The 13,811-nt window shown below is 37.1% G+C and overlaps 1 protein-coding gene across 8 annotated transcripts in view; it reads left to right on the top strand.

Annotated features, from left to right (window-relative positions):
- Positions 1-13,811, top strand: part of BNC2 (basonuclin zinc finger protein 2) — a 465,978-nt gene that overhangs the window by 155,819 nt on the left and 296,348 nt on the right. For 4 of the 8 annotated variants that reach the window (XM_066368213.1, XM_066368211.1, XM_066368210.1 and 1 more), the window contains one exon: positions 2,431-2,631. The exons of the other annotated variants lie outside the window; for them this stretch is intronic. In XM_066368213.1, the coding sequence (XP_066224310.1) occupies positions 2,431-2,631 (201 nt within the window). The remainder of the gene's footprint in view (positions 1-2,430; positions 2,632-13,811) is intronic. 8 annotated transcript variants of the gene reach the window in all.

Genomic DNA, 13,811 nt, shown 5'->3' with positions numbered 1-13,811 from the left:
TTGCAACACTGATAATGTGGCTGATGATCTTTCATTGATTTCACTATCACTTGCTTGTCTGGTAATTGATCCGTTGCTGAGCCTCTAGTTAATTATATCGGCTTTGACATGGCCCGGTCCACGGGGAATTTCAAGTCTTGCAGAATAACAGTTTTAATAAAAGAGTCTATTACTGCAGGTGCTTGCTGCTGCATGCCAGTTGATTTTTGTAGTGTGTGTGTGTGTGTGTGTGTGTGTGTGTGTGTGTGAGAGAGAGAGAGAGAGAGAGAGAGAGAGAGAGAGAGAGGGAGGGAGGGAGGGAGAGAAAGAGGGGGGGGGGTTGGGGAGGATACCAGGGAAAGAAGAAGACTGCTGGACTGAAAGAAAGAAGGGGTGGAGGCTGGAAGAAGAGGAAGAGGGAGTGAAGGAGAGAGGAGGGAAGGAGGGGGGAACTAGAGAGAGCAAGAGGCAGTGGAGAGAGAACACGCAGGCAAAGCGATACAACAGCCTGAGAGGAGCGAGGAGGAAGCATGCTATTGACAGTGTCCTTAAGCCTCCCACAAATAACAGCCATTAGTGGGAAGGTCAGGAGCTGAGCAGGCAGCTTGACTGAGGCACTGAGTGCCACTTCAGAAATCAAGAGGCTAGCAAATTTTAGAGGGAGTTTAAGTGGGTAATAGCTAGCAGTAAAGGTACAGTCACTGTTGACAATTGACTCATAGGGTCTTTTCTTGCTCTCCCCCCTCAAGAATATTTTTATTGACCACAGGTGGACTTAATATATTTTAAGGCAACAATTCTTTGGGTTCTTGTTTGCTTCTTCTCAGATATTGAATTTGCTGCTTTTGAGACTTTTTTGTGCTTAATGGTGGTGAACCGGAGGGAAGTTTAACAGAAAAGCTTTCAGGAGATGTCGGTTCTAGAGGGGAAGGCACATTTGTGTCAACATAGTGTACGTTTTCTCATCTTTTCTCATTGTCCACTAATGACACAGAGCTGCCATTGAAGCTCTTTTCTGTTTCTTTTGTTGTTTCAGAGAGTAAGGTTTATTGTTATTCTTCAGTTAAGAAGGAGCAAGGAGAGTGGTACATTTGTCCTCGATATTTGTAGGTGGTTGAAGATTAATGTTGCTTACATTTTAAGTTTAGGAAGGATGGCTTTTTCCTGCTGACTACTTTTATGAGATGACATGAATTTAGCTTTCCATTTTGAAGTTACTGTTTATGTACAGTGCATTTTGTTCAGTTCTGCTTTCCATAAAGTGTATAAATACTATCTAATAAATAGATGTTTTCTTTAAAAAACTGGCTTAATTAAAAATACAACATGCTATCAAGGTTATATTTCACTAGGCAGGAAAATGATATAGAATTTTCCATAGAGATCTTGAATGAAAAATGGAGTTTTTATATTCATTACTCTTTTGTCTGAAATGGGACAGGCTTTTTTCTTTATCTTTTTCTTTTTTATGATTTGAAAGGGTATTGTAGATGTTTCATCCAAGAACTTTAACAAAGGACTTTTCTCAACTTTTGGGCTTTAAGAAAAGGTGTACTTTTTTTCCTTTGCCATTCAGTTTCTCATTACTTAACATCCAATTTAGTAATTATTGAATGATCTGAGGAAGTGGATATTAAGTAGTATATATATATATATGCATTTTGCAAATGTTTACTATGCATTTTATATGTTAAAGAATACTGCTAGGTTTATTTATTGACTTCTTACAGTATAAAGTTATGTCCCTATGTATATTATTTTCTTTAGGAGTTTATATGTGGTTATAAATAGCCCAGCACCTACTATATGACTTTTAGGAATTAACATTTAGACAACTGAGCCAACTTTACATTTCCATCTGAATATTTTTCTTTCTTCCAGTATAACTAGAAAAAAATGTTTAAGTATAGCAGTTTACAAATGCAAAGACTGATGTCAGATACTGCATGTTATACCTGAAAGCATTGTTGAGGAAAATTCCCTGGGAAGGGCCCCAGCTTTTCCTTGCCCCATGTACTATCCGTCTGCAATCATAGTGCTGGTTAGAGAGTGCAGAAGTGTGTATCTGTGTGTGTGTGTGTGTGTGTGTGGAGAGGGGTTAGTGCAGGGTGTCATTTGGTGCCTGACAGTGGAACAGTGCAGTTGACTCTTAGCTCTGCTATCCAATGACATGCAGTGGCTGAGAGTTTGAAGCTGATGGTTGGGTCTCCAGTGCTGCCTGCACACCTGACAGGCAGCTGTTAAACTGAGCAAAGGCAAGCTCGGGGAGTCACAATCTATGCATAAATGATAGGGGTATCTGTGCAGAAGGTGCGAAAGAAGCTCTGACCCCCTCCTCCCCCAAATCTCCCCCTTCCCAAATGAAATGCACAGTTCAGCCAGCTTCTTAACTACACTACACTCCTGCTACTGGCTGCCAAGAGGCTCAAAAAATCCACCTTCACTTTTCAGTCAGAAGAGGCAGAAGTGGATGTGAGAGAAAGAGAGACACAGAGAGACAGAGAGCCAAAGAGGGCAAGAGACTTGACTTTAAGAGACTCCTGTACTGACAACTCCATGCAGTTCGGAACCAGAACGACTGCGGCTGAACCAGGGTTCATGGGGACATGGCAAAACGCTGATACTAACCTTTTATTCAGAATGTCCCAACAGGTAAGTTACTTTCATTTTTTTTTAAAGAAATCTTGAATTGTTATGTGCACTTTTGTTTCTGCTGTTTTTCTTTCTTAACATTTAAAAAAATGTGATCACTTCATAGTTCGGCTCTGTTTTGTCATAACTGTGTTACTGGAATGTGCAGGGTTACTTCATGGTTTCCCTAAGGGCTCCTTAAAAGAAAAGGGGAAAGGATACTGAAGTAAAAGAAAGCAATGACATTTGTTGCAAAGTTTCACAGTACAACCTGGGTCAGGAGAAGACAATTTATTTCTTTGTTTTCTGTTAAAAATATTTCCTTTTAAGCCACCACCCAACAAATGTACCTTTCTGTCTATATTAATCACTTCATCAAAGTGTCTGCTATCTCAGAGGAGGTTCTCCAACCAACCAGAGATACAATGTAGGGGCCCCTCCGCACAGCCCAACTGACTTCCCGGGGTGGAAGCAGCTCGGACTCCGACCTGAGGACATAAGGCTGTGCAGGAATCGCTGCCAGCGCCCAGGGTCGCCGGAGGAGGCAGGAGGCGGCGTGCTTGGCGGGCTGTGCCGGCCGGTCCCAGCTCCTCCGCCCGCCGCCTGCCCGCCTCCGCGCTCGCCCCTGCGCTCCCCACCGGCTCCGGCTCCAGCTCCGGCTCCGGTGCCGCACGCCAGCCCGCCCGCCCGCCGGCACACTCACACTCGGGAGCAGCCTCGGTGTCCTCCCCAGAGCCGCTCCTCGGTCCGGGCCGCGCTGGCGGCGGCTGGGTGTGCTGGCTCTGCCGGGAAAGCCGAGATGTTACTGCGAGGCCAGCGGCTACTGATAATTAATCACCGGAGCCGGCGGCTTGTACCATGCGCTCGGAGAGATACGCGCCCTGCGCGCTCGGCTCCTCTTGCACAATTGCTGGCTCTGCGGCTCCGAGGGGGAGCGAGGGTGAGAGGAAGCAAAGGGAAACAACCCAGAAACTTTCATCTTGGACTGTGCTCAAGCGAGGGAGGGAAGTTCCCTGGTGCCTCCCTCCTAGACACGTCTTGCTTTTCAAAAGCCTACTCCAAACCCACACAAAGCAAGAGTTAGTATAATATTATCATCCACATAGCACGAAAGTATTACTGACAAATACTTGGGTTTTAAGCAGATGACGGTTAAGAAATTGATATTGTTTCAGTCATTTAAAAAACACAACTGCTTTCTTTAAAAAAAACAAACAAACCTAACAACCCTGTTTCGTTTGTAAGAGTTCATGAGAAACATTTTATTGACTTAGTTTAGATTTTTAAAAGTATTGATAACGACAGAAAGAAGACAATTTGCTAGGCTATAAATTACCACAAGTTTAGAAATACATCTGCAGAACATTGTGCACAGAGCAAGGGTTTTGTAGTATTTAGCTAGCGAACAGTTTTATCACACAATGCTAGATACGATAAATGCATTTGAATAAGGTGTATTTTGACATATCCTGTAGAGGGACCCTGATTACTGCTGATACAGTAAGCTGGGGTTTAAATGCAATCAACATAAACCCAATAAGCAACTCTTTATATGCAATTTCCTATTCTTGCAAGTGAAGTTCATTTCTTCCCAAAGATACTTCTTGTCATTGCAGTGTGCTTTAAGAGGTGTGTGTCTGAGGCATAGCCCTGCTTGGGTGGCTCTGTTCATGGTTAGAACACAAAGTGTGTTTTCACTGACCTTAGGACTGAATAACTTGTGTCACACTTTAAAAATTAGATGTTACCTTCAGGGTTTTGCATGAGTTAGTGGAGGTCAGGGTAGTGTGTGTGTGTGTGTGTGTGTGTGTGTGTGTGTGTGTGTGTTGGAAGGAAAGACTGGTTTAGTTCTCCCTCTAGCTAGAAAAGAGTTAATAAAACCAGATAGAGATAATGATCAATTGATAAATGGCTATTGAACCACATAGATGGTGTTAGATTGCTTCTTTGGCACTAGCCCATTTTCAAGTAGATTTGAATCTAAGGAGACATTAAGTTGTGGAAAACATTTTAGCTAAAAAAACAAATAAAAGTAAATTATATAGACCATGGATCAGAATTAGGAAAATGATTTGAAATCGCTCAGAGAGAGAAATTTGTACAACTAAGCTATTATGATGTCTTTGATCCAGCTATTTGACTGTGTGGGTATATAAAGATCTATTTTGTATGTACCTGTGTATATAAATGTGTCATAGTGAGTTTCAGTGACTGTATAAACAGGGTAGAAATATAGGAAAGTAATTTATACATAATTATGCTATCTAAAACTATAGTGATTATACTATTCACAGAATAGTAGTACAATAAAGGGAGAAAATCACAATTTAAAAAAAGTATTATGATTTAACTAACTATGTTTTATTTTTTTGGTTTTGATATAGTTAGCGACTCCCCCCTCTTTTTCTGTCATGGTTACTAAATGTTTATCTTCTGTGCATTTTTTGGAAAGCATGTAAAAGAGGGTATGAGTTTACATGGTTTTTTCTTTTTCTCCTTCAGGGATGACATTTTAGTTTGTATAAATGTTGTGTAAACTTTAATTCAAATGATGTGTAAATTTAAAAATATATGTGCTGTATATTTTTAATGTGTTTATTTTCCTTACCTTAGTTCATCAGCAGTGCTGATTCAGCGTGTGTGTGTGTGTGTGTGTGTGTGTGTGTGTGTGTGTACGTACATGTGTGCATGGGTAAGAAGACACTTTTCTTAAAATGATATCTGTGAAAGCCAACAGTTTCAAGGAACACTAGTTTCAATATAAACATCAAGCTAGCTTTTGTCTTACTACAGGTAAAAGTTTGTCCAGGGTAATCAGCTATGCAGGATTCTGTTTATCTCATTGCTAAGGCATTAAAGGGGTTTTATATTATGATTATTTTAATTTCTAAGAAAAAAACCCCTGATTTTTACCATGAAATAAAATTTATTGGGTATATTTTTTATTTCAAAGTTTTCTGTAATAACATAAAAACTATTAGATTTACCTGATCATTTCATTAAATATCAGAGGAGACTGACTAGTAGATTTCAAAACTGAGTTATAGGGAATTCACCACCAGAAGAATTATTTAACTACAGCAAAACCGATAATGGGAAATGTCTCATGAATATTGAAATTCAATAATCTAGGTTTGTGTCTTTTATAGGTAAGTTAGGAAGTACAGATATAAAAATCTTTGTTATATGTTTTGTCTGAGTGAAGTTGGATCTGCTTATACGTAAATCTTTCAGTCTAATACAAAAAGCTACCACAATGTGAAGCCAATTTAGATTTGGTAGAATTAAATATGTTCTCCTAAAGTTCAAGAGATAACAATTTGTGTGCATTTTCCTGCCTGTCAACATTTTTGTCTCCCATATTCAATTATGATATTTTGAAAAGCTAATTTTTTACAGACAAACATTTGATAACGTTAAAGGGCAGGACTCTTGACTTCTGTAAAGGTAGTTCTTATTGGGGTTACTTTGATCAGTGACAGGCCGAGGATGACCAGAGACCTTTTGCTCATCTTCTCTGTTCATCTCCTAGAGTCCAGAACATTATTTGGCCCATTTTAACCTTGTGAAGTTTTTGTTAAAAGCAGAAAATAAGGCCTGCTTTAGGAAGTTGTTTGTTTTTTTTTAAATCAGGTTTTAAAAGGTAATCTTTCTGTAGTGTTCTGTGTATTTGAGAGACTAGCATGTAAAATTCTTTGTAGGTACCTCAAGGGATGTAATAGTCTAATATATTTTGAAATCTTTTCAGAAATGAAACCATAACAGGTAAATGGCTATAACCCACATTTTACACATTTACATTACTAGAGTCATTTTTCTTTAATTATTGGTGAGGTATATTTAACATTTTCAAATAAAATGTAGATTCTTTAATAAGATCTTTCTTCAGACATGAGTGAAATACTAAGTTAGAATTATAAATGACTCTGTGTATCATTAGTAGTAATTTAGGATTCACCCAATGATGTAACACAATTAACAACATAATTTCATTGTGAAACTGTGTCTTATTAAGGAACACTGTCTGACATTCTCTTACAGTTGCTTTATTTAACTTCATGCAAATATTATTAATAGTGACATTTTTCTATTGTGCATTAGAGTCTCTCATTAGCATGATGTGTTAGTTATCACCAGAGAAGTAATTTTCTAGATAGGTGAGGGGCAAACCAAGAAAGCTAAAAATTAAATCAACGATTTACATTAACACCAGAGCATCTGCTTGCCAGAGATATGACAGAGTAAAGTAAACTTTCTTACTAATATCAAATCTAGCACATTTCAGGGAAATGATAAATAAAATACATTGTAAGAAATATATAATAACATTGCTGGAATCCATTTAAAAATGTGTTCGATACAAATTTTCCTCTTAGTAGTCTCTTAGTTCTTTCTATTCTTGTAGGCAAACAGTTTCATTTTCTTGAATCTGTACTTTAAATTGGAAATGCTATTTTTGTCTGACTTCTTATCCCCTCTCCTAAATAATTTGAGTGTTTATTTACTAACAGCTTAAAAGGCTCATACATATACCATTTTTCTTATAAGTCAGATGCCTAATTGTATGTTGTGGTTTGATTCTTTTTTTATAGTTCATACAATACGTTTTTATTCGAAACTCAGTCCCACTCATGTAGACATCTTTTTAAACATAGGATGTATATTCTTATTTAATCAGAGCCCTGAGTAAAGCAGTTGCTAGTTAATGGTCTTTGAAAATGACTTTCATTGCCAGGCATCATCCATCCCTAGGTTTCTGCATTTTTTCCTCCTCCCTTTTTCCTCCCCTTCTTGGTGTGTTTCACTGATCATGTCTTACTAAAAAAAGGATTAAATTGACCAAGCTTATGGTCGTGATGCTAACATAAATATTTATATTGTATTAGGAGGCGTGTAATTTCAGCCTGTTGAATGATTAGGCTAGGCTACCTCCTATTTAGATGTCCTCTCTAACATTTGAGTGATAATAGGTTTTATTTTGAAGTTTTAACTATAGACATATATTAAAATATAATTCTTAACATACATCTGATAATGTAACATGAAAACAGGAATATTTGAGTTACTGTTAAAATACAAATTGTAGCATATGGACAGGTGCTTGTGGAAGTCTGTATAGCATACAGACTTCACTTAAAAGACACTGTCTAATTTGTAATGTACTGGGGAAGTAGCAATGGAAAAGTAGTAGATCATCTAGTTGGTATTTATGTACATGTTAATGCAAGTAAAGCATGCACAAACATAGTCTCAGATGTGTATGAAGTATACGATAAAAACCTGTCCGCAGATTTCAAGTGTATTTTCAACACAATACGTTAAGTGAATTTGAACATAGTAGGTGTCATTTTGAAATTAATTTTCTCATTTTTCTGTCATCTGCAAACCGGTACTGTGTGTTTGTATAATTTGTAAAGCCTTTTGCTAAGGTGAGTCAAGTAACCACAGTTGAAAAATAAATCCCTAAAGGTGCCAGATATCTTATCTATAATTGCAGGTATTTTTTATAATTATATTTATGATTATATCTTAACATTCACTGATAAATCCAATTATTTATGCATGCCTTTATGGAAATCTGATTAATGTAGTGACAGGACAGATTTGGGCTACCACAGCAGCACAGACTCCCACTCCTGTGTCAGGGTTAAGAGCTGCGGCAGAGCCTCCCTAACTAATTAGATGCTGAGTAAGGCATCTCTGCGAAGTTGGGGCAAAAGTGAATGGGTCACAGCCAAAGCAGGATTGCAAGGACTCTAGTGATAGTGAAAGCATTCAAGTTTGCCAGGTCGTTGTGACACAGAGAGCTGATTCCAAAGGAACAGACCGTTACAGATAGTGAGCCGGCGTTATCCGCTTCAGTGGAAAACAAAAACCCTAGTGCTTCTCCCTTCCTATCTTAGATGCATTACACACAGCCACTTACAGAAAGTTACATTGGGCCTCTACCCTTATCAATTTACCAAGCTTTTGAGAGGATTTTCATTATAAATATGAATAGCTAATGAGTCTACATACAGCTGAAGAGGTATTTTCTCAACTTGGGATACTTGGTTATAATGTAAGTATCAAAAGGAACGACAGAAGAAATGAATTTACTTTTAGCCTGTGTCTATATTTGAACCATAATGTTTGAATTGATCTAGGAATTAACCCTTTTTTCCCCCCCCTGCAGAGTGTTGTTAGGGAACTTGGTGGAAGTAGGGAAAAAAAGAGAATCATGGGATGACTTTTTCAGTGAGAGAAATTTTCTCTGAAACTCCTTGCTTGTTACTGTCCAAAGAACATGGAATATAATGGTTCCAAGATTTCCTCTCTCATGAGGTCTGGAGCCTGGTTTGTTACATGCGTAGAATGAATTCTCCACCATGTGAAAACCCTCTCGTATCTTTCATAGTATGTTTTTTGCCACTATATAACCACCCTTCTCTAGCCCTTGGTCAGAAGATCGTGTGAGGATTGTAGAAAATGATTGATCTCACCCCTGTCTGCCAAAGCTGATGCCATTTTTATTTCCCGAAAAGCAGCTGGCTTCCACATTTTGCTTGGTGATCCTCAACTACTGAAGGACCAGGGAGAGGAGGAAAAAGGGAGTTCAAAGACCCTTTCAGGGAACTTTTGACATCTATTTTTAAGCTTTAGAGAAATAAAGGAAAAGAGTCATAATTCAAGATTAACAGCCTCCCCCCCCCCCCGACATACAAGCAAAACATTGTGTAAAAGAGGGAAGTTTTCCTCTAAACTAGCAAACAGCTGAGAAAAATAAGGTGAAAAACATTCTGAGCAGCTCTAGCTCTAAGGAGTTTGAATATGTGCCTATGACATCCCCAGAATGATTCCTGGGGCTTTGATATCCAAGGTACCCACATCTCACTGAGCATGACTTCTGCTGCCTTCTCCTTCCCCAGGTTTGAAAAAAAGTTTAGAGAATAGGAAAAATAAAAGTATTGATTCTTTTTAAATTTGTACATTCCTTGTAGAAAGTCTAGCAAATTTCAGTGTCCATTCAAAGCCTAAGGTGAAAAATTTATGACCCGAGTTCATTTGGGTGAGAACAGAGTGCAGTGTCATTCTGTTTAAACACTCTGCATAGCATTTCATGCCGCAACATCAGAGATCAAGGGAAGAGAGGAAGCCTTGTATCATTTCTTCTTTCACGGAGCCTTCCTTAATGGAAATGCTTGTGGAAAAACAATGCATCACTCAAACCAGCTAGCTTAGAACTCAAATTCTCAGCTTATTAATCATCATTCCAATTAACAACAACAACAACAAAAAGAATTGATCCTTTAATAACAAAATAATATCCTTTTGTTTTTCTTTAATTAAGCCCATCAGTTTTGCATTTCTCTCTGTTAAATAAAAATAATCTTGAACAGTAGGAAGCTACTCATTGAAACACTGATTCTCTTGAGCATATCTGACATCTTATTTACTCAATAATTTTGGATTGCAGTCTTATTTTGCTACTGTCTTAGGGTTTGTGTGTTGTTGAGGGGGCTATGATTTAAGTCTCACTTTTATTTGGTTGGCAGTAATTTATTTAATGACCTCAATACGTGGTGTGTCTATTCTTTCTTCCTTTTCCCATTCCCATAGACCTGATTTTTTTTTTTCTTACTTGACTCTCCTTTCACCTCATCTCTCTTTTTCTGAATTTCCCCTTACTTTCACTGGCTCTTTTTGCCCTAATATAAAAGAATTTAAATGCACCTGAAACATAACAGTAATTGAGTAAGGCATCTTTTTGCCAATACATCATTTGGTAGGGCTATTGGAAAGAGGTGCCACCCTCAGATGTGGTCCTCAGGGTATAAGTGCTGACAGGAAGACTGCCCCAAGTTTGCTATGGAAGGGTTCTTTAAGTGAGGGCGTGATAAAAACGTGTAACTAGGGGCCCAGGCTTATCATTTAAAGGTGCTGAAAGGCAGCTCAATTTGATCCTTTGCTTGTGTAAGAAAGTACTTAACTGAAAAGAGTTCTTGCTTTTCTTTTTCTCCTTTTTAAAAGTAATTCTTGGAAGTATCTAATTTGTACAGTTAGACTTCCATCTACACAAGAGAGAGCATTTCCTTTAGAAGGAGGAAAACGTGTCAAATTTTCCTTCCGTATGTTGAAGGTGTGACTGTGAGGCAAACTGCAGTTATTTAATAAGTTAAATGAAACATTTAAAAAAGGAATTGAAATGATCGCAGGGCTAATATTAATGGATGACATGAAATTAAAATTTAAAACATTCAGTGTACCTAACACAATGAGGATTCACTACTGTTTTGTATTTAATAAATTTGAACTCATTGTCTTACACGGCAGACAGATTGTTCAAGTGGACAAGAGTAGAAAATATTCTATGTGGGAAAGACATAGCCTTCAGTATTGTACCTGCTGTGCTTTTGTGTGACTGTCATGAATTTTTCAACTTTATTAAAGTGCCTTTTAGTGGATGTTTGTTCTCTAGGCAGTTCTTTAGGACTCATATTTGATCAGAAGGCCTGAACTGGAGGGTTTAAAACTAAAAATTTCAGGATAATGAGTATTTTACATGCCAAAAATAATTACTTTCAGCTGGCTTAATATAATAACAAAACTAATTATAAAATGAGAATCTCCATTGGCAGGGTTTTAATGTATTTTTTTTTCTTTTAAGAAAAAAAAGCAAGAAAGATTTCATTGACTTAAATCATTAGGATGACTGTTTGGGGCACCTGATCAGGCATAGGTAAAGAAAGCTGTCCACTACTGTGTCCTCTGCCAATGCCAGAGGGCAGTGACCATGACTGGGAGGCCACTTACAAAACGTGGGAGAATAATTACACACTTGAGCATATTCATGAAAGTGTCCTTTGAATGACAATGTCTGTAAACATTCTCTTTGTTGATCTCATATCAAAACCTAACTCAAGAGTCAGTTAGGTTATCTGCTGCTTTATCTAATGCTACTTTTATTCTTTTATTTTTTAAGGCATAAGTATTATTAGAGTACCAGAAAGAACCCAAACCAAAGCCCAGTTCTAGACTCTGTGGAAAAATATACTCTCTTGCAATGGAAAATAGTATAAATTTTGTATTGTCATGTGATAGTACACTTACATGTGAAGCACAGACAAGCAGAAAGTCTACACCTCTCTATTGATTGGTTATTGGAATTGGTTTATTTCTAGGTTTGTTGAGCAGTTGTTAATAGCTGTTTCAAATGGCGGTGAGAGTGTGGATTCGGTCATCCTAAAAAGGAATTCTCCATTTTAGGAATCTCATTTCAATAATTCCTTATACATTATAACCTATTTGCTCCTTGAGTATAACTTTTTGGTGAAGCTCATTGTCATTTGTTGGGAAATAGAGAGGTTGATTCTTATGTTGAAAATTATTGCCATTTTTAATCAGTAAGAAACTATAGTTCTTTTCAAATAAGTTAGAGTTAAGTTAAGAAGGAGATACCATCTTTGAGGTTCTTTGACTCAAACTACAAATCACATCATTTCCCTTACCAGCCATTTATTTTTATTATTTTATTTATTTATTTATTTGCTTTGTTTTGTTTTCTTGGACAACTTTGAAAAATAATCATGAGACTGAATAAATCCTAAAATGTGCTGCCAATCCTATAATCTACTAAACAATTTATTGTGGAAAAAAAATTTTTTCATTTTTACTCTACTTTCGACATTTATTATAAATTAAGTGGGAAGGATAGAACCAGAAGTTCAACATCTGGGAGAGCTTGTTTCAGTAGCCAGACTGGAAGCCCCAACCCTGGCTTCATACAGGTGAAGTATGTTATGGGAATAAAGGCCTTATGCATTTAATGAACCCCGCCTGCCTGTCAGCTTGGTTTTTCATGCACCATTGTTGTTCAAACCAGAAAAAGAATGTTCACAACCTGTGGTGAGATTAATGAAAATGAAGTGTTAATCTGTTGATAGCAAGTCCATCTCATATCCTGCATCCTGGGCCACATTCGTGCATGTATAATATATTCCAGGTTTTCTCATGACCATAGAAGCTTGGATGTTCATTATATTAAAAACACTCTTTTGGTAAAAAGTGATAAAAGTTATTTTAACTTGTACAAATAGCTATTTTTGATGATTTCTTAATAAACCAACTGCTGCCTGCCTTTTGAGTGTGCTGATAACCCATTGTTCTGTATGTGCCAGTATTCTTGTACTTCTTGTCTCTCTCTCTCTTTTAAACAAATGCAGAATGCTGAAATGAACCTTAACATAAGCCTAGTTTGAGATACCCTTTTTTTAGAAATTGGTGTTAATAAAAATAAGGAAGGAGTTAAGTGAGCACAATTTTTTTTATCCTCAAAGAACACAGGTTAAATGTTATTGAACATTCATTATATCACTTTATTTTTTTCTCTTAAAATGACAAAATGCTAATAGAAATAACAAAACCAGAACTCGTTTAGAACTGCTTTGCAGTCAGCTGCCATGATGTGAACTTGAGCTGACCAGCTTAAAACTTTGTTCATTGTGGGTGGGAATTCATTGTGTGTGTGTTTCCTAAAATTCCTTTTCTAAAATACTATAGATAAATCAACATGAATACTTTTCCTAGAATACATGTTTTAATTTTTTTTTTTACCATTTTACTTATTATTTGAGAAGTCTTAATTTTTTTTCTAAAGCTATACCATTAACAAAGAAAGAGAATAAATTTAATCTTAAATTATATCAAGTTATTTTAAAGAAATATTCAAATTTCAAGCATAATGGATGTTAAGGAAACATGATTTTCATAAGTCATATATCATATTGGCATTCAGATATCGGGCCTTGGACTATATGGAGCTGATACTTAAGGCATTTTGTCCTTTCTCATTCAACGGGAGTTACAGAATGAAGCATGATCATTATGATTTTGTGAACTGTTTACTTAAACTTGTTAAAGTTTTTAAGAATCAAGAGAATTTGGAGATTAAAGTCTGATTGTGAAGTAAATTTGGCATGTGTTGCAGGATTTCTTTCTAAAGGTGAAAAATGGGAGAAAAGTGTTTCTTTTTTGGGAAGGAAACACCTAATTAAAAAATAATCTTTCAAGATGTGGATCAGCCTGACTGGTGGTGGCACTATGGATAGAGAGAGCATGGACTTGGATGCTGAGGCCCCAGGTTTGAAACCCTGAGGTCGCTGACTTGAGTGCAGTCTCACCAGTTTGAATGTGGATCACTGACATAATACCAAGGTCACTGG

This window comes from Saccopteryx leptura, chromosome 2 (assembly GCF_036850995.1).
Source record: "Saccopteryx leptura isolate mSacLep1 chromosome 2, mSacLep1_pri_phased_curated, whole genome shotgun sequence".
NCBI lineage: Eukaryota > Metazoa > Chordata > Mammalia > Chiroptera > Emballonuridae > Saccopteryx > Saccopteryx leptura.
Note: the sequence above shows the minus strand (reverse complement) of the source record. Positions and strands in the feature narration are given on the sequence as shown.